Consider the following 23,790-nt stretch of genomic DNA (forward strand, 5'->3'; position numbering starts at 1 on the left):
TTTATATTTGTATTTATATATCTATTTATATATATTTATATTTATATTTATATATATATATATGTATATATATTATTCCAAGCGAGAGGGAACCGTGTTGTGGCTCGGTACAGAATTAACAACGAATCAGGCCGGAAAAAAGGTTCCATGAATGGGCGCGCGTGTATACATGTGTGTGTGTCAATATTTGCATACGATATTACACAGTGGCATATTCACGTGATATTATATTATAATATGCATCGCCCTTACGATCGACGGTCGTACGGATGAAAAGATCGACGTCTCGAGTATTCTCCTCTTCGCGACTTCTTTATTGTCAGCCGTCGTAATTACATCTGGCTTCTCTCTTTCTTTCTTTTGTTTTTTTTTATTTCTCATGCATCGATCGTGTAATCACACAGCGAGATCACACAATCTCGCGATGCAATTAATTTTGACTTGTCAAGATATACGGCCGTCGATCAGTCGTTTCCGTCACTTTCTTTGACCTCCCCGCCCCCGTTTCTCTTCGTCTCACGATTAATATATTCGATCGTGTGCATCGCGATAATATGCAGCATATAAAAAAGGGCCGGAGGAGAAGAAATAGATCAAAAGATCTGGTGCTGATTTTGGTGTGAATCATCTTGCGACACTTACATGGACTTCTGTTGGCTGCTACTCGCATTGTCTCTCTATTTGTGTGGACGCATGTACGTTTGTGTTATTAATTTACTAGATTTATTTTCGGTACAACGCTCATCTTTCGCGGTGCATATGTATATGTACGGCGTATATGTTAAGCCCGTATAGTACATTTATCGTACATTTATATACGCGACTTTTTTTTTGGCTGAGCGTGCGGACGTTCGTACGACAGAGTGAAGCGGTAAAAATTAATCTCACAGTTAAAGAGAATTTAATTAATATTGCTCAAATATTAATATCGTTCAAATAGATTTATCTCGTTTATCATAATTTTTTATATCAAAACTTTGTCGAGTCGCTGAGTTTTATAGACAAATATTGCAAATTGTAGTGAAAGAGAAATTGTACCTGTAAGCTATTTACAAGAAATTACAAAAGCAAACTAGTTGTACCCGCATGTTTTGATCGGTTGAAGACCAAAGTTAATATAATTTTTATTTTGATGAAAAAATACGTGTGCTTCTCTTGACAATAATCATGAAAATTACATCGGGAAAATGAATTCTGCTTCAAATGATAGAGAAAGTTTAATAACTTGCATGAAGAAGGCTTGACAACTTACACGAAGAAAGAGTATTAGAGAGAGAGAGACTAATTTTTTAAATTCATTCGGGAAGTGTAGGAGAAATTTACATAATACATTATATATTTTTTATAACATCATGATTACCTTTCCATTTTGAGCTCTCGGAGAACCGACAACTTCCGTATAGTTCTTACGGCGGAACACCCTGTACAAACGTCCGCCGCTTTACGAATCAGCGATAGATAATGCCCTCCGAATAAATTCAGTTACGACGTCAATCGAGAAAATAATTTATTAACAAAATTTCGAAGAGATATTTAAATAATCTGTTGATCGAACATTTATTGCATACACATCGATGAAACGGGGAAAATGGGATAGAGATTTACACCTAACGGAATTGACTGTTATTTCGTTACAGTAATGACAGATAAATCGATTTAAACAACAATGTCGGAACGAATCTCGTACGATTTTGTCGTCGAGGACGATCTCTTTACTGTTCACGCCCGAACGATCCGATTTTGCCCTCCTATCCCTGCTCCTCTCTTTCTCGTGTTTGCTCCTTTCTCGCCTGTTCACTTTATGACAATTTCTCGTAAAAAATAATTCGCCGCAGCGCTGGGTCCAGGGACGATTTTCCGTCGATCAGGAGCGGAAGACATCAGCCTCGCGCGGACTCTCGTTAAGACAAGATATATAGGAACAAAAATACGTTGCACCCCCCCCCCCCGCGAAACCCCATCTTCCGTATAACGGAGGCCGTAAACTCGTCGGGGTTTCCTTCGTTCTGTTCGAGCCCTTTGCGAAATTCCGATCTCGATCTGTCTACCGATCTATCGACCGATAACTCCTCTCCCGAAATCACCTCTGGACTCAACGCTATTTGCACGGGCAAGAAAGTCGATTTCTATGTGTTCGAAGATTTCTACATGTTCCATCTAAAGATGAAGACTGATATGAGGAGAAGATAAGGCGAATATCAGGCAAAAAGCGCTCGTTCTCGAGGATTCCAATTCCTGCGCCAAAGTCATTTCTTATAAATGTAAAAAATTATTTCCGTGTCAATTATGTATTGCCGCAGATCGATGCCAATGTGTTACCTGATTTTATTATCATTTTAATACAAAATTATCTTTCTTTTTTTTCTAGTTATTTTTATCTCCTGGGATTTTCTTTCACAATTCGCCCTAGCTCGTTATCAAATACTTATCCTCGCAACGGACGGAAGGAAACATTTACATTTACCGAGACGTTATTCTGTAAATATTTCAAAGCTCAACGATTAATATACTGTTTCTATATGCCTAGAAATATTTGTATTACGATCTCTCATAGCTAAAGAGGCTTCTCAAAAAGTGTCCACTTTTAGAAAATTCTAAAAAGGCAAGATTTTGTATCTCTAACATTCTTCAATCGATAGCTCATAAACACCTTACTCCTCTCTTTACAAAATATCCTGACGGAATCCATTGGCATCAGTCTGATATCGTAAAGAACCTCCTTATATTATTGCTATCGATTTCGTGACGCGAATTAGTTTTTCACCAGCGAGAACAAGCTCTTCCGAAATTTATGTCCTTCGAACAGGAGCAGAATCCGACGCTCTCGCATGCGTTATCTTAATTTCGATCGCAAGGGTCGCTCTCAAAGCCTTTATACCCTCGGATCCTGTTTACCTTGCATTCTTACCGGGCATTTTGTCTTTTGAACACTTGCACGCGTATCCATCCGCAAACGTGGACGTGTAATGAATCATATTAATGAATAATCATTCGGTACACGAAGAAAACGTTTTTACATGGCAATTTTTTAAGGGGGAAGAACTTGATATGTCGTCCATTGCGCGTTTAGTATTTTTCGTGTCGATAACGGATTTTACGCCCGCTGGAAACGGAATTGATTTTTTCCTTCGTAAAAAGAGTAATTAGAGCATTGAGATTGATTATTTAAATCATAGCATAGTGATCAATAAACGCGTGACACGTACACATGCGATATAAAAGTTATTTCGTCTATATCTGCCAGAATAGCAACGATGTCCATTACGTTCGCTATGTGTGATAAATATATTATTATTACATTGCAATTTATATAAGGTACACTGAATATTGTTTTCCAATACATTATCACGAATATATTACCATAAACAGACAAATATTTAACATTTTTTAAGTTAAAAGACAGATCTTCAATTTTTCGTCACAAATAGTTATCATATGGCGAACTTTGGATTTTCACAGGACACCGTTATTCCTGTATAATATTTATTAACAAGCACCACAATTGCTAATTAATCCTTTACGGCCAAAATTATTTTAATGGATTTGCACTCGACAATTAAATATTATTGGTCATAGTTATTATTATACGCTGATCGCATTTCTGAAGAGTACAAAGTTACATTAAAAAAAAAAATCATTTTCTTTAATTTCCTGATTAATTTTTGGCTAATCTAGATTTATCTTGACGCACAATGGTTATATTTTTCAGACCGCAAAGCATTAAATTTGTTAGCAACAAGGGAATTGAGAAAACCTTTCCGAAGTATCGCAAAAACTTTCGGAATCGGAATAGTTGAATGAAGGTGAAACCGGGTCCGTTTCCAGCGACAGAAATCGAACGCGAATATTTGATTACTTCTTATTATTAGTTCTTCCGTGCACTGTATCGTGTATCGCAAATTGAGAACATCACGCGAACGATGTCGCTAAACAAAATCTACAGAAGACATTAAATACGAGGAACCACAATCGCAGAGAGCTAAGTAAAAGGCGAATTCGAATCCAGGTATTGATTCCGCCACGTCTGCGAAGTGTCAAACATTTGCGGATACACACGACTTTAGATTAACATATACACATGTAATTATCATATCTATTGTGCACGTACAGGTAATTAATGTGGTCTTCTTTTATGTATGTGTGTGTGTGTATGTGTGTATGTATGTATGTGTGTGTGAATCGCGGTAATAAGGACAATGCCTGATCTGTCGTGTTACGAAGCTCGGATCGCGTTGCGATGGCGACGGTGGTTATCGTAAGATTACACAGGCAAAGGTAACTGCGCCTGAACAAAAATAGATCTCAGGATTATCTAACGTAGTCTAAGAAGATAATTAACTGAAGCAACCACATAGCGGTTGAGTCTAAAGCTTACTATTACTTTCATGGACGTTATCTCTCTCGGTAAATAAAAGCTATAATTATAACAGAAATCTTAAAAGCTACAAAAAAGATACAAAAAAATTTACTAACTTTAATAATAACAAAATAATAGAAAATTTTAATAATAATATATAATAATGTCTTTAATTAAGATAAAAGGCGAAATCGAATGAAGAAGTACTTTAAACTTTTTATATTTAAATATATTTAAATATATTCAACATTATAGGTGAAAAATAATCGTGAAATCCCTTTTCGCTCCAAAGCGAAGTTATTTCCCGATGTGTAATCTTACTTTATCTTATAGTACTTGAACGTGGATAAAATATCAAGATATACATCAAAAACAGAGATGCATGTCGACTGCGGTAATCCTGGCGGCGAGGACGCCTGTTTGAGAGCCTCGATCAGCATCCTCTGCCGTCTATCGCGTCGATCGTAGGATACTGGTGCGACGAGGGGCATTTTTAACGACGACGACGACAACGACGGCGAAGCTTACTGTAGCGAGACAATGGTAACACAAGGTGGTAGTAAAGGTAGAGCGCTGGTAACAGTGGTAGTAGTGGTAGTAACGCCATAGAGTAGTAACGCTATCAATGAGTAGTAGTAAGTATAACGGTATAGTAAAGTAGTAGTTGTAGTAGTTAAGTAGTAGTAGCGGCGCGTTATACGTATATAAATAGGACACTCTACGTTAGTTTGATTAAAAAAGTAAATGTCATAACGTAATAGGTAACTTTAAGCCGGGCCCGTCTCGCCGTGCCGTCCTGCAATTCAACTTGTCTCGGTTTCCCAAACGAGACGGGCCCGTGGTTGTTCGCCTTAACTCTCTAAAATCACATAAACGCAAGAGTAGTGGTAAAGAGTCGATCGATATCGACCATGCGCTTCGGACGGCGCTCGAACGACGGCATTGACAATGCCGAGCTCGTTTGCGAGTGCGTTATCGTAAGAGAAAAAAAGAACTCTACGAATCGCGGGACACGTGGAATCTACGAAGGTCCCATAGTAAAAATGTCTAAAATGCGTTGCGAGGCACTGAAAACTGAAATCGATTTATATATGCGGTATTCCGTTCTCGACATCAGAATATAAAACAATTAGAATAAAGAATGTGCTAACTCTTTCTACTTGATAATTTCTAATCGATCGCTTTTAACGAGGATACTTGAAATTATTTTTGGGTGTACATAATTTAAAATATCTGCAAAAATATCTGGTAAACACTTACGATTTGAGATAACTGAAGATCTGGAATACTTAAATTTTTAATAACATTATTAAAACGTATCTAAAACATGTAAAAAGTGTATATAAAAATACTACGATTGAGATACATCTAGTCGAATGATTCTCAACTTTCCTACATTTTACCATAAACTCATAAAATAATTGTGCCACTCCTAAATTCATTTTCCATTAGCATAGATACCCGAGGGACGCATATTGCAACCCGTTGCAGCTTTTAAATGCACGTGAACTCACAATTTTCGCTTATATCTCAATTTCCACCAGCGAATTTCTCATTTCGATATTCCTCATTGCCTTCAATCATATTTAGCTTCGAGAACGCAAAGCGCATGTCATCGGAACAGATATGTCGACAATATAAAATGACAAAGAACAAGTAAAAGAATATACTTAACTTGATATATGTAACATAGAATTACATCGATTCTTGTCATGCATTCGAACAAGCAACCGATGCATCTGCACTCGGCATCGTCCGGCCGTCGAGAGCGCGACCGACAGTCACATCCTACGTCTACTGTCAAGACGGACGGGCGTCATCCGCCCTTCCCGCCGTTGCTCTGATATGTTGCGAATCGCCGATGCGTTTCTCCCGCGACGGGCAAGGTATTGCCGAAGATATTACACGTGTCCAAGAAGTGGCGGGTCGCGCGCGTATGAATCGTGGGAGCGACGAGGCGAGCCGAGCGCGAGCACGGAGAGCCTCGTACAAACTAGGTAGAAAAGTGAGAAAAACTCGTGCGGAGAGCCTTCTTGCGAGGAGAGAAAGAGGGATTACTCTCCTGTCCACCCAAATCCGCACGAAATCTACTACAGCTAGAAGGGAGAATAGCGAAATCGCCGCAGCCCGCCTCGCGCCCGCTTTCTTTTTCCGCCCGGGTCTGTCATTCGCTCGCGCCTCCATCCACAGCAGCAGCAGCAGCAGTAGCAGCAGCAGCAGCAGCACAACAGCAACTGTAGTAGTGCACTTACTACTAATAGTGTAACGGCGATGTGTGACACCCGCCACCCGACACGTCACGCATGCAGAGACCTACGTCGAGACATTCTGTACACTTACGTTCGCGCATGATGCATACGTCCGCTTGCATTCACATATATGCACATTCACTCGCTCATACATACGTACAACAAACTTTCCCTTAAGTTTAGCGTTCGCGTTCGCACGGACAGTTTCCGTCCGCGCTCGCTCGTACGACCAGTAATGGCTCTCCCTCGCTCCTCCCGCTCGACGAGCCCTTTTCAGGATATCCCTCGCGAGACGCGAGAGGATGTCCGATCAGGACGTCGAGAACCGAACGTACCCGCGGGAACGCGCGAGGTTACACGTAAGAAGAGAGTAAAGCTACGTGTAATACAAACTAAGAAGGATGCAATTAGAACGAAGATAACGCAACCGCATGGGTCGGAGAAAGTAATTGTTCTATGTGCTGGCGAGACTGCTCGGCTTGGTTTAGAAGGGCAAACTGCCGACAAACATCGTCTCGATCAGGGGCGGCGCCGGCACCAGGTCCTCCAGCTTGAGGTAGAAGATCCGCTGGAGGCCCTGGACCGAGAGACTCCTCAGCTCCGGTATCTTCCCTAGTAGGTATGACAGGTACTGCGACTTCCTCTGCGCCTCGGCGTTATAGGTCACGTGGTCGCGCAAGGACGAAACAATTTTCATCTGTAACTGTTCCATGCGCTGCGGCTCCTTCAATCCGTACCTCTCTGAAAGTATACGGATCAGCTTGAATGAGATCGCTGTTTTCTCAAAGACAGATGTAAAATGATCGAAATCTATAAATTGCCACCAAAATCTACCGAACAATAATAACATTCCGTAAATAATATTTCCATTCCAGAAACTTAAATTTTACACTGCTTTCGAAAGCCATGAAAATATAGAAATAGAATAGAATAGAATGTTGCGTTTTCAGAAATTCCGATATTGATAATAATTACGGGTTAGAAATTTAATTACTACACCACTAACATTCAAGATTAAGAAACATTGATAAATCAATTAAACTCCAATAATATCAGTCATTCGACCTTCGACACGTAGCTATCTAAACACGGAAACTCTGATTGGACACGCTTGTAAACCGCACACCTGCATGTCTGGTTGCTAACGGATCGCGTGCCGAACGAGGAACATCGTCGTTCCTTTCGTCGGAACATCAATAATTAACTGATCCGATGGATTAATTATTTAACTTGGCCGGTATAACCGGCATACAGGTAAACCGAACTGGATAAAGAAAGATTGAATGCGCCGTTAAAGAAATGGCCAGCAAGACGACAGCGTGACGACAGGACTATAGAATAATTAATATTTACATACAATAGCGGAGATCGCAATAGTGGGGCAATTCGTTCGATCATGAAATCAAGGTAATTATAATCGAGGTACTGACCAGTAACCAGGGTGAGTGCGCACAGGCAGGCGAAGGCGCTGATATCGACCTCCAGGAAGTGGAGAGCTTTGCAGAAGTCGAGAATGCTGTGCAGCCAATCGCCAAAGCTGCGCTGACATTGCTCCAGCGCGAGGACGACGCCGTTGCAGAAGACCAGCTTCGTGTCGTCCGGATTCGTGCGGTACGCCAGCCTCAGCACGAACAGTTCCAGACTGGCCGATTGGAAGAGCAGTTCCTGAAATCAGATTACGTCGTACGAAATTATTAATACGCCAATGCATTGTTCGTGAGACGCAAAGTACCAAAGGGTATTCTAAAGATAAAATATTTTATTATTCGCGATATTGGACACCCTTCACTTAATCAATTCTCAATATTCAGTTCAGAATACATCTTTAGAAAAGGAATAATATGATCGTATAATTTCATTTAGATGCGACGACAAATCTGAGATAGCAAAATCTCTTCTGTTTATAGCGACATATTAACAAATTAATGTCCACCATTCCTACCGAACGGTCTGCTAGTTAGCCGAGTAACTGACCGCGTCAAAAGCTCGTCAAGACTGACCTTTTAGAAAATGTATGAGCTATTGATTTCTGTAATCGTTAGTTCCCAATAGATATCGTCCGAGAATTGATATCTGACCAGTGATATAATAAAAACGTATATCTCAATGAGACGGAAACAAAATCAGAAAAAAACGAAGAAAAAAGAACGATAAACTGTCATGAGTCCAAATCTTAGGATCTCAGGACTTTTATCCAAAAATTTTACATAATCGGAATTTTTTTTGCGAGACATCCTTTAAATTTTTAAGTCATGGCCTAGATTTTATCTCATTCATCTCTGCATTGTGATAATCTGATAATTAAGTGATCGCTCACCTGATCTTCCCGCACTAGATCCGTGAACCCGGGGATTTTGTCGGCAAAGTTTCGGATAACATCGATCGAGGTTGTCAATAGATTGTAGAACTGTTGGATCTTCTCGGCCTCGGTCATCGGAGGGTCGCCCGGTCTAGGTTGCCGGTACTGTGAGTAATCGAGGCTTGCCTTGTCCGGCGTTGTGTCCAGATGTGCGCGAACTAGAGCGGTGATCAAAGAGACCGGCGGACTCGGTGGGGATTCCTGCGGTGACTTGGGCTTTGAAGGCAGCCTACCTCGACGGCCTTTCAAAGAATCTGTTCTAACGACCTATCGGACAATTAAATAATAAAATAAGTCACAATTATTTTATTTCACATCAGTAATTATCTCGCCCACGTTATAATACTTTTGCCGTTTTTTAAAGTAGCCCTTAGCACAGAATTTAATAATTGTAGGTATAACACTTCGATCATTTAATTCAACTTAAATTTTCATCATTTGATTTAAGGTCAAAGAGTTTGCTTGTTTTATCACATATACCTAAATATCTACAAATTCTCAACATAATATCTTATATAAAGTAACAAATTTAAGAAAAAAAATTTGCCGTATTTTTTGCGCAACGCAGCGACAATGTACTTACCTCCTTGACCATGCCAACCATCAGGCACTTCTGGAACCGGCAAAACTGGCAACGGTTTCGTCGGCGTTTGTCTACCGGGCAAGCTTTCTCGGCCAAGCATACATATTTGGAGCCCTTTTGCACGGTCCTCTTGAAGAAGCCCTTGCAGCCCTCGCATGTGCGTACACCGTAGTGCTGACAGGCCGCGGTGTCGCCGCACACGGCGCAGAGCTGGCTCGGGCTTGGAGGTGCGCGTTCGCCACTGGTACCGCTTCCGGGCGATGGCGAACTGACGGTGGAACTCGCGGTACCGCCGCTGCCGCGCGGCTTCGGGGAATCCGTGCTCCCACTACTGTTAACACGACACAGGACGCGCATTGATCTATAATCCGTCGTTAGCTAGAACGGAAACTCTTCCAAAACTGTCGCGTTTCGTGTCCTCGAAACAAGCTAATCGTGAACGCGGAAACCGGGACTCGCGTCTTTCATTTTCCAAGATTTACAGCAAAATTGAAAAGAGTCTGTATTATACGTGCTGATTTAGGCAATTTCACTTGTCGTATTACTTCAGAGTTATATGAATTAAAATTTTTAAACTGGAGTTTCGTTTCCGTGTACTCCGTAAATAGATTTGACTTAACAAATTGAAATTACGAGTGAACGAAATAATAAATTTAGAACAAAGATCATATACAAGATCATGCATATTGCAAATTTCTTGTTTCTCTCACATTAAAACGTCGTTTTAGTTTATACGAGGAGCGCAATGAGACTTGAAATTATTCATTATATTTATTTCATAAAGAATCTTACCTTGCTGATTCTGATCTTTGAGTGGGTAGTGACGCCCTTCGTGGCCGCGTGGTACCAATGACGACGCTGGTATCGACGTTGGGACAGAGATCGGTAGGAACTACAGGAGTGGCGATGCTAGCAATAGCTGATGGTGGCCCGTAAACCATAGGCATGGTGACAGCCACCCCGTAGGATGGGTCCTGCCGATGATTGGGCGGTACAACCGCCGTTGTCGGGGTGGGCGCTGATTCCGTGGGGAAGTAACTTTGATGATGATGCGGAGCCTGTTGCGGCTGATGATGCTGCGGGTGATGGTGCGGGTGCTGTTGTGGCGGCTGCTGCTCGTGATAGGGCACCGCGGCCGAGAACTCGGTCGGGTAATGAGGGGTGCAGGAATATACCGGGTTGTCATAGCATTCATCGTCCATCTTAATGCCGAGGCCCTGGAGCTCCTGCCTGGTGTATCGCTGCACCGTGTAGGTCTCCTGGAAGCTCGGCAATGGCGTAGGACTGCAAGCAAAAATCCGTAACCTTTTATATACGAGCCTCCAAAAGCTCTGTTGTCGACAAACTTAAACGATTTTATTATAATATTGATAATAATTTCCTCGCTGTGTTACTGGAGAAATCCTGATAACAAGTTATAATCGTCAATGTTAGAATGTCAAAAGTTTAAGGGTAATTCGCATACCTAAGAGAATCAGCTTGGATGTCTTCGGGGAGGGGTGGCGGGGGTGGGGGCGGTTGCGATGGCTGCTGATGGTGAACACTTTGCTGAGACTGAGCAGAGTCGTCGACCGGAGGCACGCCCTGCGGATTCCCGAGTTGCAGTTCCGGAAAGGGATCCAACTCCTCGGGCAAGCTTCCGGCATCCGTAGTGTCCGGATAAGGGCTATTCAGGAACTCCCCGAAATTGCCGAAGGGACTCTGCAATGAAACATTGCGGCCATATTTATAAGCGATATCATCAGTAATAATATAAAAGTTAAATGTATAATAATATAATACATAATTGTATAAAACATAATAAATAATACATGTATAAAGTAGCAATTTTATCGAGATATTGTGAAAGGAGAAAGTAATTATTGCAATAACAATAATTTATAGTATTAATCCAACAAAAATTTCATGCTACATGAGAGAAAAAATTCACATAATTCAGTAACATAACATTAATAATTTCTCAATAAAAACTTATATCATAAATTTTAATAGTATAGATTCTAAAATGAATAGAAAACCGGGAAACTGAATAATAAAATAGAAAGAAACGCAAACAAAAAAAATACCTGCGTCGTACGAGTAACGTGAATCAATTTGAACACCATACCGACAAGAACTTTGCGAATCTTTTTGTTTTCTAATTACATACCGAACAAACAAGACTCAACTATTAACTTTAAACGCCGTTTTAAATGATGTTTTCCTTTGGCGGAGCCGTCACGGTCTCCGGAGAGCCCGTGCGAGCGGCAAATCGAAGCACCCAACTGCAAGGCGGAAACATTGTTCGACCACAGCGTCGAGACATCGATGTACAATCGAGGTGCGCGGTGAGGATGTTCGAGAGAGGATTGGACAAGCCAAGCTCGTATCGCGTGTTGTCTATAAGCTAGCGCTCGATAGAGACTTAGAGCCTCTCTTTCTCTCTCTCTCTCTCTCTCTCTCTCTCTCTCCCTGCTCTCCTCTCTCATTCCCCGACCCACTTCAATCATTGATAGTCGATAGTCGATATAGGCGGTAAAACACTATACCAGCTCGCGATTAAATATTCGCGCGGCAATAGGATAATAATAAACGACGATCTGTATTGATACACTTCGTAGATCGACTCGACAAGAAATTATGTACGCTGAGATACTCTAATGAATTACTCAATCGGCCGTAAAATTTTCAAACTGCGGACAAAATTAACGACGGAGATTTATCACGTCAGTACGACGCTCGAAGCGATTGGTGTAATCATATGATAATGCTTTCCCTCTTCGCTTGCGAAATGGATTTGATTTATTTCGCATAACTATTACGTTCTCTCAATTAGTTAAGTTACAACAAAAATAAGAATATGATCAAAATCAAACAGTTCCATGAAAAATGTTTATTCAAAATTTGCAATTTAATTCTAAAGGAAGAGAAAAGATATTCAAATATCATTTTTGGTACTCGCAAATGTGCAAATGGCACGTTATTTAGTCACTGTTCGAAATAATAATTATTTTTCTCAATGACTAAAATGTAGCTAAAAGAGATCCACATCGTCATTAACAAATTCGCGATCTGGATTAAAAAAGATCTATTTCAAAATCCGAGAACGAAAAATGAAAATACCGCAGGATATCCTGTGGTAGGGAGTGAAGAAAAGCATGATGAGGAGGAGGACGGGGCTGGTGGAAGAGGGTGGATATTCAATTTGCAAGTGCCGGTTCCGCTTCGAGCTGACATTTCGCTCATCGCTCCCTCGAGGCGATCGAAGCCTCGTCCTTCCAGACCGTGAATAAATGGCCTGCTAAACGGCATCCTAAAAGCACCCCTCCCCTCCTCTCTATTTTCTCCCGCTAAATTGTCGAGACAACCTCTTATTGCTCCGCTAATTCCGCGGGCACATTCTCGTTTTAGCGATTAATTGACCGCGACGTCTTTTCATCCGTCACGGAAAAGGAGTCGGAGAGGAGATACGCGAGAAAAGGGAAAAGAAAAGAGAAACAGGTAGAACGGCATCCAGGTATATGGAATGCAGATTGTGCGTGATGCGTGCAGATGACGATCGTAGGAATGTGGGAGAGTCTTGTTACCGAGGACCTAAGTGGAACCATCGTGGAATTCCAGAATCCGAGAGATCGATAAGAATTGGATTTAAAAAATTAGATCGCGAGACGATAATTTCAAACTGGTTGCGCAGAGGCAAATTTATCCAAAAAAGTGGTTGGCAGTATTTCAGTGATAATCCACACGGTTTTCACGGTTGATAGATAACGCTACTTTGCTGCGATATGAAAAATCGTATGATAAGAGAATGATGTATGAGAAGAGGGAAACGGTTTATCCGTTATCGCGGAAATGTTGCGAAGAAAAGAAAAGATCTTACTAGTGATAAACCTTAGAGTTTGAATTTCTAAGTAATTTGTAGGATTATTTTTTACAAAATAATGAATTCCATTAAATTATATATATCTATATCAAATCTAAATAATTTTTAATTACATAATGTCGAAGATTATATATTTCTATAAATTATGTAACTCAACCGGAAAAGTACATGTCACAGTAATAAAAATTTATTTTTAAATTGACTGGAGATTACTTGCGCGGCACGCTATTCCTAGACTTTTTTTTACTTTCTTTGAGGAATATTATCTACATATCCATATTTCTCATAAGACCTTCTTAGAATTATTTATGAAAGACGAGATAAAATATGAGCATTTACACGGACGAATATTATTATTACGTAAAATTACAACTTGTGTTGCATCACGTGAACATGCAAGCGCGAGGCTTAACCGATCCGTTCAATCGACATAGCTATGATCCACAAGACTCACAATGCGGACGACATTTTAGAATGTCGACTGATTTTATGGATCCCCAAATTTCACTTTACCCTCAATTTTATTTATCACTAAAATACTCGTTTTACTCTTCATTTTCCTTACCTTCTTCAACGTCTTCGCAATTTATCAAATTCTGATTTTAATTTAATAAATTTAATTCAAATTTAATTGGAGAACTAAAGATAGAATGCATCATGTGTGTGTGAGAGAGAGAGAGAGAGAGAAATAAGGAAATGGAGCTCACCTGTGTCTGCAAAAGTAGCATGCTTGATGCCACTGTGAGGGCGGTCGTAGTCGTGGTGATGGACGATTGATTAGTGCAGGCGAGAACCGGAACGGTAGCGGTCGCTTGACGTTGCTGCTGTCGTTGGCGATGTAGTTGTTGCTGCTGCTGCTGCTGCTGCTCTACCTCGCTACGAATAACAGCCACCGCACGTTGGCTACCGTTGCTGTTGTCGCTGTCGCCGTTCGGCGAATGCAGTTGCCCTGCAACACCCAAATGGGCACTCTCGGTTATTTTTTTATATTAGGCAATCAATATCATTTCAAGCTAAATTGAAGTAAAGAAGAATAATTCTGATAAAAATATAAATAAGGAGAATGACGGCAGACGTAAAAATAGAATTAAGGTATTTCGAGAAGGAATTGAAAAGGAATTAAGAACGATATTATTGAAGGCTGTTATTCCGTTTAATATTGGCGTAGTATAATAAGGTTTTATTACAAAAATCCGATTTTACAATTATTATTTTTAGTAGTCAGTATTTAGTCAACATTTCTTACAACTTTATCTAAATATACGTGAAATGTGCAAGATACGCAATATATAATGCACGTTTCTCCAATAAGAGACTTCGAAACACTGGTAAGTTGATAAATAATGCCGCATATCTACGCGGCGTCTATCGTTAAATGTTAGTATATGGAGCACAGACTAACATTATTCATTATGCGCGAAGAGGCAAAAATGGATCGCAACCTCGTTTCTCTTCGTGCGAGAAAACTTTCTGATATGTCAATTTCGAACGATACGCCGCGGAACACTTTTTCCATCGCAAGAACGCGGTTAATATTGATGTTTAGCATTCTGTGTGGCATGCATATTGCACTTCCGGTGCGCGGTACAAGAGCGGCGCATTAAGTACAACTCGGTCATTCTCCGACGTTTAAATCTCCGCACGCTTTAAAATCGATTTCGAAATATTGTTATCTTTCGCAACATGGCACACAATTCGTAAAGTATTCTTCTCTCAATTTCGTGTTTTATAATCTTTCCCTAAATGCTTATTTATTCATATCAGCGTATTAAAACTAGGCAACAAGCATATATTTCAAACACATAATTTTTTAAATCAGCATCAAAACACAAGTCCACTCTGAAATTTCGATGCAAAATCTTTGAGAGATTGAATATTTGAAGAATACGTACAGTATCTATGATACTGCGAATGTCCATCATCCATGGTGATCATGTCTGCATAGATGACCGCGACTTAGAAAATTCTACTATTACGACGACGAGTATTTATTACTTCTTAGTTAAATCTTCTAAAGTTTATGACCAATCGAAGCAAGCCTAACGGCACGCGCATCAACGAGAGAAATTTCCGAAATCACTTTCACTACGTTCAAGCACGATCAAGAGATTTTTGCAGTGGATCTTATTAATCGGTGAATTCTCGTCGTCGACTGAGCACTTGAAGCGTTGTCGGGACGTCCTATATAGGGTGGTCTCGAACACCCCGGGGAGACATGAAATCATTGGCATTTAAAATACTACAACCCCGTTCTATACAAACAACCACGCGCCCTACCTCCCTTCCCGATTATTATTACGCGATATTATCCCCTGACGGCCAAGCGATAGACAGTCTCGTACGAGCGACCACGCTTTTGCGACAGAACATCGATAAGGAGACACTACAGCTTTCTCCGCATAATTAGTAGTACCTAATTAAAAGTTCGCTGGCAATTAAGAAATTTAACAATTCTATAAATCTCTCTTAGAAATTCCGCACTTATATTTCAATTTACATTTCTGAAAAATATCAAAACAAGAAAACTAATTTCTCCGAATTATATGAAATAATGTAATTCCTGCAGTTTAATTTTAATTATATAAAAATGTATTATAACAAAATAATTAATATAGAAAGCTTTATCAGAATAACAAATAATCCGATAGAAAGTTCACAGTGTTGTTTAATTACAGTTTTAATGATGATGATTCTCATTTATGTGCCTTAAGTCATTTATTTGATTGCAAGAAACAACGGGAATAGAGTCAACGAGAGCATGATTTATCGAATCCAACCAGGAAGGGTTTCGATACGCGAGTAATCCGATACAGCCGGATACGGGGCGTCCCGGCGCATCGAGATGCCACTCGTCGATAGTCACGGGCATCGAAGTCGCGTTCGATTTAATTTCACGATCGTACCACGCCGAGGACCACCCACCACGATCGCGAGGCATCGGTCATAAGCGATTTCACCGTGACGCCGATCGATTCTGCAAGGGGAGTGTTGTGCGCGTGGAAGAAGTGACGATTAGACACAATGGACCGGCTGTTAGAATGAATTAAACGCGCGCGTGAGAGGAGGGAACGAGCTTATTGTCATCCGCGAAGCCGTCGTCAATCGCGAATGAGGAAATCGACACTATCTTGCCGCGACCGATGAAGCATCGGTTATGTTAGACTCCGGCAATCCCCGTTAATTATCCCCCGAACCTCGCGTGAAGTGAAAATGTGCGATTATCGATAAAGAGATGTGGGTTATTGAAAACGAATCTTTGAAATTACAGGAATTTACGTGCGTTAGTGTATGGAGAATCGCTTATTTTAGATATTTGCTGGCACTGTGGGAAACATAGGTGTGCGGTAAATGCAGATTTCTCGTCTAATTGTCTAGCGCAAACATGATATTTTATTATCACGCAATTGACTTGTTGGGCATAACATAAATAAATTATATAAAACACAGTCACATTTTTCAGATAAATTATTACAGTAATTACTTTAATATCGTTAAATTTTTAATATATAAAATATATATTCACGAGTAAGTATGCATTTGTATTTAGCGAGTTAATTAATCTGTCGAAAGAAAGTACTATTAATTGATCTGTAAGAAAGGTAAGAATAGTTGTCGTAAATTCTAGTTGCTAGTCTAATAAAGTTTTTGTTAATGGAAAATAAAGCAACTCGATCGGACCATTCCTGACATCGAGAATTCTGGATTACTAATAGCGTCGTAAACACCGACCTGATGCAATTAGCGAGACTACCTCTTGATAGTCGCGTGCTTCGGGGAACTAAAAACACTTATATGTTCTCGCTGCTATAAAATACAATGTCGTTATCGTCACACAATAAATTAGCCGATACCAAGAGACCGTCAACCCGTAACTTGTGTTACAGTTACAGTTAATTGAACGCCGTTGTGTGCCTTGCTCGCGATTATTTCTACGCGCGAAAATGGCACTTAATAGTCTCCGCCCGAGGAGATACCATAAAATCCACGATTTAAGATTGCATAAAGGCAAAAATGTGCAATTGCTCGCAATGTCTTATCTCCGAGAAATATGATGGAAGTAAGCAGGGATTATATATCGCAAGCAGAGAAGTACATCGTAAAAGATGCGCTAAATATACGAGTGCATGCAGTAAATAACTATAATTACTTTAAAATACATTATAGTAATGATGTTACTACAGAGCGTTAAAATGTTAAATTGGACAATTTTATGGAAAATAAGAGGAATAAGATTAATTATTGGTTACATTAATTTCTTAACTCGCTAATTCCATTAAGTTAAATGTGGCGCGGCTTCTATCTTGCAAATTATTCCAAAAATATAAACAAAGAGATATTATAAGCCCGCCGGATCTTTCGCTCCAAATTTTTTATTAAAGACTCCAAATGTTTTCCCATCTCGACTCTGGATCGCGCGCCAACGGGCCGCATAACGGATCCACGTGCACGAAGCAATGGAAACGGCGGCGACCAACACGCGCGGCAGCGCCGTAGGCAGGGGTGAACGTGCGGAAGTAGAGAGGCAGGGAACAGAGTAGGGTAGCGAACGGGCCGAGAGAAAAGAGTAGGGCTTAGCAGAACACCCGTGTACCAAGTGAATTGCAGCGGTCTGGTGTGCAGGGCCCTCCCACGAACCACGCCTCTCCACGTGCCACCACGTGCACGCTCGTTCGCGCTCGACTCACTCGGCTCGCTCGCCTCACTCGTTCCCCTCGTACCGCCGCGCCGCGCCGCGCCGCGTGTCCGCGACTTCCTCTCGTCAATCGCACATTCCTTCCTCCCGCTCTCTCATTCTGTTTCTTTACCGGTCCCTTCTTTCGACTTCCCTCACATCTCGCGGCCTTGCCTGCGCTCCGGGAAAACGAAGATGCGCGTAGACGAAGGCGACTTCCGCTTATCTCACGTATGTATCGAATATAATTCGAATACATTATCACGATAAGAATTGTGATTTGAATTCTAACAAAATTAAAAAATCTACTTACTCGTGAAAGTAGAGAAATACATAAATGTAAAGAGGGGAAAGGGGTATAATTTTCTGATAATATTTAATGATTGATACATTTATTTATTTTATATTTAAAAAAATACTTTTTATATAAAACAATAATTTGAACGCGCGCGAAAGTATATAGCTCTTATGTATTGTCTCATTTAAATGTAACTGCAATGAAACAGAGAACTTAATTATATTACCGTAAATCAATTACTGAATGTATGTTAATTGCAGATAAATAAAATTTGTTGCAATATATTGTAATTTCGATATAAGATGCAGTCACGCGACAATGTCTTATTTCACGAAGCATCCCGGTGACTTCAATGCAAGCATGAGAAACGTCGTGTGCGGATTTCTCTCGCGAGACTCTATACTTAACACGATCGATAAAGGCAAATATTATAAAAAATATATAAAACAAACCAAAAAATGTATCAACAATGGATTTGAGCAATATATATGTTCTTGAGCTAAGCATTATAGACTTTCTCCGATCGACCGCGCGAATATGGAAGAAGACCGTGCGAATACACGTTTTACACGTGCACAGATTTAGACGAATCTTAGTTACAGCATGAAATTATATCCGCATGCTATAATATCGTGGATAGGCAGAGAAATGAATAGAATGGCGGGGTGAGAGGGTGAGGCGAGATAATGAGGGAGTGAGAAAGACAGAGAAGCCGTATTGCTGAAGATTGCTAAATCAGGGGATCGGTCCGTTGCTGCGAGGATCGTAGCTATAATTCCGTTTTGCGCTTATGTAGCTACGGGGATAATTTCATCCTTAGAATGATTCTAGTTGCCATAACTGGTAAATTACCGTGGAGCGGATTATCTCTAAGAGCCACGCGGACAAGCGTGCGCATCTTAAAGCGCCCGCGCATTGCGCGGGCAAAGAGAAAGGCATATTGTTGCTGATCGCCAAGTAACTCCCGGGAGATTCACCCATTATGCAAATCATCCGGACAATTCTACATGAGCTTACACGCTTCAAAGATTACAATCGGTTTTTCCGTCATTAACGATTAGTTCTCGACCGTTGTGCCGCATCGGGCGGCCGTCAGGAGAATGTCCGCGCGAGGAATGCGCGCGTCCTTCTGTCGAGCGTCGCGATGGAAAAACGCGCAATCGTTACAATGTATAAATACTCGATTGCAGTGAAATTGCATTAAATACTTTGCGGTGTAATATCGAGAGCCCCGATGCGCTCTCTCTCTCTCTCGGTGTCTCACTTCGATTTTAACGCCATTCACATTCTAAAATATTGTGATAATCCGCAGCGCCGAAGGGAGAAGTCGGAAAAATATTGTTTCCAGATTTAACATCGTTTCAAGTATAATATATAAATTCTCTTATACTCTTTGGCGAACTACTATGGCGAACAGTAATTTTCTATTTTTCAGTCATATTTATAGAGAGAGATTCTATCACAATAATTCTTACACATTTTTTCCATTTAATACAAAATGAAGTTTAAAAGAGAAAGTTTATTCATTTAGTTCTTCCAAATTTAGATTTGATTCGGCTGCTACATAAAAGCCAAATGTGTGTAAAACGATTTGCTGCAATAATCTTGAGCAACTCCCCAGCTCATCTATAGGGAGCGCAAATTACATCAAGTTTACTCGAGACCGGGACGAACTTTGCCGGTCCGTCACAGTTTCGTAAGGAATAGGCCTTGCGTCTGAATCTAAAGTGGCAGAAAGCAGACGGTGTCTCTTACTTAGCAGTGAAAGGGTTAATTATGATCGTCCGGCATCTGGCGCGCGATGGACGGGCCCGCGGGGCCTCTCCCGGGACGTCTCTGTCGTGTGGGCGAACACGATGGGGTCTTAAATCGAGGATATCCCCGCGGCCGGCGCGGTTATTTGCCGCGCACGATATCGGACTCCGCTTTCTCTCACGCACGCTCGCTCGCGCACGCATCGCGACGGAACGTTATTAGGTGTGCCCGCATACGAGATGAGTCCATTGATCGCGCGGCCGCGGCGCGGCGGCACGACCGCGGAGGAAAGTCCGTAGATAAAATATCTTCCCCACGCCCCTTTAGTCATCTCTCGCTTAAACGCGCGATAATGTATAGAAGAAGCATCGATGACGTGTCGCGCCATTATTTACTTTCGTCTACAATGTGATAATTTCATATACACAGCTGTGACTGTCTTAATATTCTTATACGAACTCGAAATTGTAAAGAATTTTGACGTAGAACCATAAGTTATTTATAAAATTTTTACGTTATAAATATTAGGTATATTAGAAAATATAATTTACAATATAATATCGTAATCACTATTTAGCATGTTATATTTTCATATTGTAATATGATACATGTTGCTCCAAACCCAACTGAAAATTGTTAATTATTTATAGACGACAGAGATTAGAACGCCAAAATTCTCCAGTAAAAATTGTTCATAATCAACGCGATCAATGATAAATGACAAGTGGTGAACGGTAAGGATTACCGATAAAGTCTCAACTCGATCGCAGATTGATAGAACGATAATTGCCGGCAAATCACCGGGACTTATCTATGTCAGGAGTAATAATCGTCGGATGATGAATCAATCGTAGTAACGATAATAATTCAATTCCATGCACGAGGCGTCATGCCGCGCACTCGAGTCCCGCTGCATTTGCATACATCTTGCATCCGAATAAGATTACGCGTAATTTACGCACGTGCGTTATACATCGTATGCGAGTTACAAAAGAATCGGCTTAAGTAACGCTAGTCACCCGTCTTCTTTATCTACATCGTATTTTGAAAGTGACCAGATGCTACGTGTCCGGCGAGACCGCGTCGTGTGAACCTTCGATGTCAGGCTGCTTTCACTTTAATTAAATTTAGCAAGAGATTAATGTTAATGCGCCTTACCGCCGCGAAGTAATGCTTGAAATACAGCGTGCTGCAGAACTAAAGAGCCATCTTTTATTCGCAGATTAATTCGGGGGGGGGGGGAGTCGATTTTTTATTATATTAAAGATATCAAGGATCGTTGGTCTTTCAATCGCACCGTGAAAAAAAAGCTTTTCGAAAATTGAATTTCAGAGGTGCAAACGGTAAGGTGTCATTCTTCAATTTCAAATAGGCTTAACAGAGTCGTAAATATAATTGAGTTGAGTATTAAGTTGAGTATTAAAATATTAATCGCGTAAAAAATTCGGGATTGATAAATGGTAACTACGCTCGGCACGTACGTTAAGAAGGAAATGATTCGAGATTGATTGATGAATCCATAAATAAAAGATGAGCTATATAGCTCTGGAACACCATGTATATTCGATGAATCCGCGTGCGTGTACGCGCCGCGCGCGCGCCGACAATCACCATTTCTCCGAAGGAGTTAAGGATGACGGCACACGCGCTCGCCGCTTTTATCGCCGGCTATTATTCAGCGTACACTCAAGGAATCTGAAGAGTAGCCCACGTGACACACCGGCAGATCTTATTACCGCCGTTTAGCATTGGTGTTTAATTTTAAATATAATGGTAGGCGCTTCTCGATCCTCTTAGTCGTCGCGCGTTTACGGTTAACTTCATCGATTATATGTTTACTCGTATGCCCGTTTGAGACTGTAATTAAATTAATAGGTCGGTTGATTACATGGTATTCCCTTGATCAGTGCCTTTGACGAGAAGTACGAGAATCTAATGCTTCAACAGAAGCATTAAATCTCCATGAGTACATCTCCAACAACAAGTGATGCATCTTCTTTTACATAATAACGCGAGGCCTTTGTGTAAATTAAATGAAGCGCACATTCAAATGTTCTCTCTTTCCCTACACGCGGCCGAGAATATCATTTCTATACGCAAGGCTGTAAACGAGATAAATAACAATCTCAAGTGAAATTGGTTTTCGCAGTAAAAGCTCCGCATTTACTTCTCGGTTTATCATTATCTCGATATAGTGTATCCTATCCGCACGAGTCGTGTACACGCCTGCTGCCCCGCGTGGTTTCCCTCGCGCGGGTTAGAGTGCGGTGAGTCGGCGGAGGTGAAAGAAGAAGGTCGAGTAGGAGAAGTAGACGGAGGTAACGAGAATAAGAAAGAGATAGAAGGATGGGAGAAGGATACGGAGAGGCGCTTGCGACACGCAGGCTCCAGCGCAGCGCAACCGGCCCGATAGGTAGGTAGGTAGGTAGATATATCGCCCCCTGACCCCGAAGAACTACCGTGAGACCGGCTTAGCTCCGACCGGCGCGCGGAGCACTCTCCTTTGCTCTCCGCTTCGCGCGGCGTGCATCGCGTGCATGCACGTGTATATACGTGTGTCAGTGTGTGTTTTCTCTCGCGAGGCGCCGCGAAGTGTGTATAGGGAAGAGAGGGCACGCGTGACACGAGGGCGAAGGAGAAGGGAACGACACGACGATAGATGGGAGCCTCGTGGGTGCAGCCGCATCCGCGCTCCTCGGGGTGCATCGAGGGCGAGGGAGCGGGGCGGGAGGGAAGGGAAGGAGCTCAATGGACCGTTTGGATTACGCCGCGAGCGGTGTCGCAAGCGTTATAAATGTTGCTTGCGCGGAACCCGAGGATTTATGGACACGCCGCCGCGCCGAGGGGTTACAACCGACGACCGTCGTCATTTTTGGTCGTCCGACCGAGGAATTCGCTGTTCGCGTCGGGAATCGTTAGCGCGGAGATTCGTTACAGGGAGACAAGTGGAAATGGATCGCGAGGCGTAGGGTGGTCGGACAGTTTCTCATTTCTTGAAATGAATCCTCTTTTATCTCGAATCTTTCTTCTCATTGCCTATGCATATATTTTCTTTAATCTATTTCAATTAATTACTCACATGGGCTTGATTTACATAAGAAGTAAACAAATTCATTTCATTATATTAAACATTAATTCCTGTTAGGTATTACAAAAATAGAAGAAGGAACGAAATTGGAAAGGCTGATTTGTTAAAAGCTTCATGACAGCTAATTTTATGTATTAATCCGAATCAACAAAATTTCGCGAAGCTATCAGACCGCAATTTTTGAAATATTTTTAAAGGGTTGCTCCGCTGAACAGGAAAACTTACTTTACTTGCTGTGGACCAACTTTCGACGATTCGCGAACCTTCGCTCGACCGAACATCATCCATGCGAATTTACGACCGCTGCTCGTCTACTTCTAATTCCAGTCGCGGCCGTAAAATCCTAAGCGTACGATTACGGCAATCGTTTTTTTTTCTTCCCGGGCCGCGCGTGATTTACGTCCCGAACTCGTCGGACCCACTCTTTCGCGTTCACGGTTCATCGGCGATTTATCGCCAGCCGAATATCGGCATCGTGTGCGCCAGGAGATTTTCCGCCATGAGAGATTTACCGACGGACTTTCGCCCGGACCGCTGTACAGGGTGTCCCGATAGTATGCGTTCTTC

At 41.4% G+C, this 23,790-nt stretch overlaps 1 protein-coding gene across 3 annotated transcripts in view; it reads right to left on the minus strand.

Moving 5' to 3' along the window:
• Positions 1-358: 358 nt before the first annotated feature.
• The window catches only part of Hr38 (Hormone receptor-like in 38), a 65,937-nt gene continuing 42,505 nt past the window's right edge, over positions 359-23,790 (minus strand). For 2 of the 3 annotated variants that reach the window (XM_071778423.1, XM_071778420.1), the window contains exons 2-8: positions 14,118-14,359; positions 11,014-11,249; positions 10,341-10,853; positions 9,549-9,879; positions 8,924-9,232; positions 8,037-8,271; positions 359-7,347 (exon numbers count right to left, since the gene is read on the minus strand). In XM_071778423.1, coding sequence (XP_071634524.1) covers positions 7,091-7,347; positions 8,037-8,271; positions 8,924-9,232; positions 9,549-9,879; positions 10,341-10,853; positions 11,014-11,249; positions 14,118-14,359 — 2,123 coding nt within the window. In that variant the 3' untranslated portion in view covers positions 359-7,090. The remainder of the gene's footprint in view (positions 7,348-8,036; positions 8,272-8,923; positions 9,233-9,548; positions 9,880-10,340; positions 10,854-11,013; positions 11,250-14,117; positions 14,360-23,790) is intronic. The other variant, XM_071778421.1, reaches the window with a different exon arrangement.

Source organism: Temnothorax longispinosus, chromosome 5 (assembly GCF_030848805.1).
Source record: "Temnothorax longispinosus isolate EJ_2023e chromosome 5, Tlon_JGU_v1, whole genome shotgun sequence".
Classification (NCBI taxonomy): Eukaryota; Metazoa; Arthropoda; class Insecta; order Hymenoptera; family Formicidae; genus Temnothorax; species Temnothorax longispinosus.